This window comes from Bidens hawaiensis, unplaced genomic scaffold, assembly GCF_021521415.1.
Source record: "Bidens hawaiensis isolate Kalapana, Puna unplaced genomic scaffold, B.hawaiensis_p1.1 tig00005189_1, whole genome shotgun sequence".
In the NCBI taxonomy this organism is placed as follows: Eukaryota; Viridiplantae; Streptophyta; class Magnoliopsida; order Asterales; family Asteraceae; genus Bidens; species Bidens hawaiensis.
The window spans coordinates 1,458,201-1,462,493 of record NW_027491334.1 but is presented as its reverse complement, the minus strand read 5'-3'; the positions used below and the strand labels follow the sequence as shown (position 1 = coordinate 1,462,493).

General features: G+C 30.8%; 1 protein-coding gene across 1 annotated transcript; it reads right to left on the bottom strand.

Annotated features, from left to right (window-relative positions):
• Positions 1-3,100: 3,100 nt before the first annotated feature.
• On the bottom strand, positions 3,101-3,627 carry LOC143629342 (uncharacterized). Its single transcript, XM_077098644.1, has 2 exons — positions 3,475-3,627; positions 3,101-3,373 (listed from the first exon to the last, which is right to left on the bottom strand). The coding sequence occupies exons 1-2, from the start codon at positions 3,625-3,627 to the stop codon at positions 3,101-3,103; spliced, it is 426 nt and encodes a 141-aa protein (XP_076954759.1).
• Positions 3,628-4,293: the final 666 nt, after the last annotated feature.

Here is a 4,293-nt window from a genome sequence, read left to right as displayed (position 1 = left end):
GTAAGTGAGGCTAGAGTTATGTGGGATAGAAGACAGGGCGGTCTAAGGGATTTGGATCTGTTTCATTCAGTAACCAGCAGGTAAGCGAAAGATATGGACTCAAAAGTACTTTATTGCCTCACCCTCCCTTATAAGATGCTATTATAATTAATTTTCATTTTTCTTTGACAGGATGTGAAGTTAATGATATAAACGATGAGGAATTCTAGATTGTTAATATAGTAAGAAAGTGGCTCGGAAGTAGGCAAATTCAATGCAATTGGGCTGCAAAGAGTGCCGGATCAGATGACAAACAGAGGCCAGACACTAAAAATGTTGCCAAATTGACAAACGGAACATCAGGTTAGAGCATTACGAATTGATATACAGTTTTTTAAATAGTTCATGATATCATTTTGACATTCACTATACATTCAGACAATGGTAGAGAAAAGGTCAACGAAGATACTCCAGAAAATAATCCTCAATACAAACCGACACCTTTGTGGTAGCACCTCAGACCACTGCCAGTTGCTAAAAACAATTATTGGTTTTTCAACAATGGATCTTGCGTGAAAGACAACTAAAGTGGCTGGTCTGATGATGTGTATGTAGGAATAGGACTACCACATGTATCTCTCTTACCTAGAATATATATTCAACCCATATCTTACGATTTTGTTTTTAGATGCTTGATGTGTAATAATTGATTCAGATGCTAGATTCTAAACCTATAGTTTAGATTTTTTGAGGTTTAACTGATTTGGAGTCGGATTAGATTTTAGTTCCGCGAGTAATAGATTACTAGTATGGAAATTTTCACTTGGAGTTATTATTCATTGTTTAGCTTTCTTATTTTACTATATTTTTGTCAGGAATTTCCTGTCTTGTTTGTTCGAAATGGATCGTGTTTTTTTTTTTCTGTTATTCTCTCATAGCAGAAGTGGGTTCTGATATGCAATTGTTGTATGAGAAAATTGAGTATGATCATGAATAATTCACTGAATGTTCCAGGTGGGCTTTATTGGGTCGGGTGAGATTTCCATCTAGCGTATTATGTAGAGCAAATATAAATTATAAAGACCGGTTTTGCTGTTTATTCGGTTTATTCATTCAGTTTTAATAATACAGATATAACCATAATTGAATCAGAATATTTATTTATCATGAAAATCGAAATCAAACCATTATTCTTAATCAGCAATCAAAAAATAATATTATCATACTCGCTCTTAGGACCAAGCGAATTCGAAGCTGTGATTATCGAAGGTATGATTGAAGAAACGAAATTAAACCCGCAATTGGAGAATGAAGAGAAGGTACACATGCTTTTGTATTTGACAAAGAAACCAGATCATTTTTTATTAGGGAGGGATGATTGAGAATGCGCCTCTTGTCACAATTCCACCGCTTAGTCACTGATCTTTGGAAGTCTATTAAGATTGGGTCATAACATGTCCATAGTTTATAGTGGTCATAAGATTCTAGTCAGGATATATTTATCCTTTATTATTTGCACTAAGACATCTTTTATGTTTTATGTGATAAAGTGCATATAGTTCATAGTGGTCATAAGATTCTAGTCAGGATATATTCATCCTTTATTATATGCACTAAGGCATATTTTATGTTTTCTGTGATAAATTGCATATGAATTTTAAGTAAAACTTAGTTCAAAATCTTTGAAATATCTCAAGCATTTCTTATATATATATATATATATACTTGATTTATTCTAGTTGTCTTGAAAGAAAAATTATATATAAGCATTAGTAATGTTTTCTATATATGAACAAATTAATAGTGATTATTATCTTAACAAATATTTGTTATTGAAGACTGCATTAGCACAAGTGTGTAAAACATATCTTAATTTTCACCATTCTTTATCAATCTAACATTTGTTAAGAATAGTAAAAATCTAGAAGCGACGATAGATTGAGAGTGCTTGCAATCTAGAAGATAACACGATCGATTGAGAGTGCTAGCAATCTAGAAGATAACACGTAAGACTATAAAAGAAACTATTGATATTGTTAATAAAGAACCTAAAAAATACCAAGGTTGCACGCATGAAACACGCTTGAATGGTAGTTAACAGTAAAACTCAGAACACACTAGTGACGATGCCCCCAATAAAAGGAAAAAAAAGTACATTTGTAAGCGAGTTTTTTAAGATCGAAAGAATTTCTAAGCTCGCTACAAGAACTGAAATATATTGAGCTGCAGCATGGAGTTAGCGTTTTCCTAATTTCCTTGGAAGTTAAAAATTCTACTTTTAACTACATTTTGATAAATGGAATAATATCAATAATCATTGATTTTTCTTGTTTACTATATTAGGTTGTAATGTATTAACAGACTAGCTTTAAACCCTGTGCGATACACGAGATGCTTAAAAAAAATTAAACCATATAAATTAAATTATTAAATTTAAACAAAACATAAATTTTACAAAATTAAATGGTTTTATAAGTTCAGATTATATTTTCTAATAGAATATTCATATAAATACACCTTAAGATAAATTGATAGGCTTTAATTGCATTGACATAAATGTGTTTTCATTAAAAATAAATGAATAGTTTGAGCAGAAAATTTAGATTATGAATGAATCTTTAAGTAATATATGTCCCTATGTATTTTCTTTTATTAGAATACTAGTTTTAGAACCCTCATAATACACGGGATTTGTTAAATGTTAAAATAAAGAAATGAGTTACTAAAAAAACAAAATTAAAGGTAAAAGATAAATGATATATGTATTGAAAGCAACAAGTATTGTAAAATATGAAATTTACAAATTTGAGAAAATCTATATATAAGCAACATTTGTTGTTTTATCACAAGTTCTGCAACATTTAAATAAAACCATTAAATACATACTTTCTGCATTATCTTTACTACAGAAAACAAAAGAATGTATAAAATAGTGGGCACTCCAAATCATTACTTGTCGCAACACAATGCTTGGTATCCTTCCCATTCTTCAGTTTTAATTTCTTTTTTTCAGAACATACTGATACATATGCAATTATATATGTAAAAAAAATTAAATGTTAAATTAGCTCTCCGTTAATAGATTGAATTATAAGAAAAAAATGAAGTTAAAATAATTTTATTACGAACCTAAGGATAAATCAGTTGGAAGTTTGTAGTGTTCGATATCTTTAACGGAGACCAACTTGAAGTGTTTGATATCTCCAATATCCTCACAAATAGTAACCTTTGTATCAGCAAGAAACGAAACCTTGTAGGGATTGTCACAAAACTTTTGATTACCATTATTAGAACCAAGTTTAGCATTTGAAATTTGTAGGCATAATCTTTCTCGCAGATATCTTTTGAACTCAGACACATATTGATTTAAAACCGTGGCCTGAATCTTGTAGCCCTATACATATTATTAAAATAAAGGCATACAAAATTATGTTGGCGATAACATACATTACTCAACAAAGAAAAAAAATTACTGAATAAATAATTGTGAAATACCTGTGTGTCGAGAAGTATCAGTTCGATACTATCTGTTTCCAATGGCCTTTTATTGACAGGTTGTCTCCATAAACATATAACTCGCCCTTTTAATATGAAATCCGACATCTGAATATTTAAATCCTTAAATAAAGTGATGTTTGATGAAGCCATTAACCTGAAGTTGGAATTTTGATATGTAATTGCATGATAAATTAAATGAAAAGAGATAAATAAGAACTCAAAAACTTACAATACCGAAGGTGTGGTTCGGTTGATATAATCCAGAACACAATGATTGATTGCAATAGTAATATTTTTTGATTGTGTATTTATATATAAGGGGGATTAGAGTAGGGTTTTGTATAAACAATTAAGATTTTATTATGTTAAATGAAGATTGGGTTGATCAGCCATTTAGGTAACAAATAAAGAAAATCCATGTTTTTCTCATTTAAAAGGTTATATCTTTTTATAAATAAGGTTTAAAAATATGTAACATCCACAAAGTTTAGGTCCAAATTTGATAAATTTATGAAGGTGAAGGACCAAAAATATTTATGAGATAAGTAATGGGAAGAAATGAGAGAAAGAAAAGAAAGCATTATATGTTAAGGGAATAAGGACGGAAACTCCATCCCACATGGAAAGTGGGAAAGAAATGGAAGCACTTTATAAGGAAGGAGTTTTCCATGGTAATGTTCTTGTGTGGCTAACCACTCTCACTAGTCCTAGCGGAGAGTGAGAAGCACCCGACGCGCACGTGCAAGGACACGGACTCGGACTCGGGCAATGGGCGTAATGTGGCATTTTGATGGCGCACTTTGCACTTCGCACACT

Bases quoted from the DNA above. Each gene is read 5' to 3' on its own strand.
- LOC143629342 (XM_077098644.1), bottom strand. From the start codon at position 3,627: ATGGCTTCATCAAACATCACTTTATTTAAGGATTTAAATATTCAGATG. The intron at 3,374-3,474 runs GTATTTCACAAT...TAATATGTATAG, and splicing joins TGATACTTCTCGACACACAG to GGCTACAAGATTCAGGCCAC.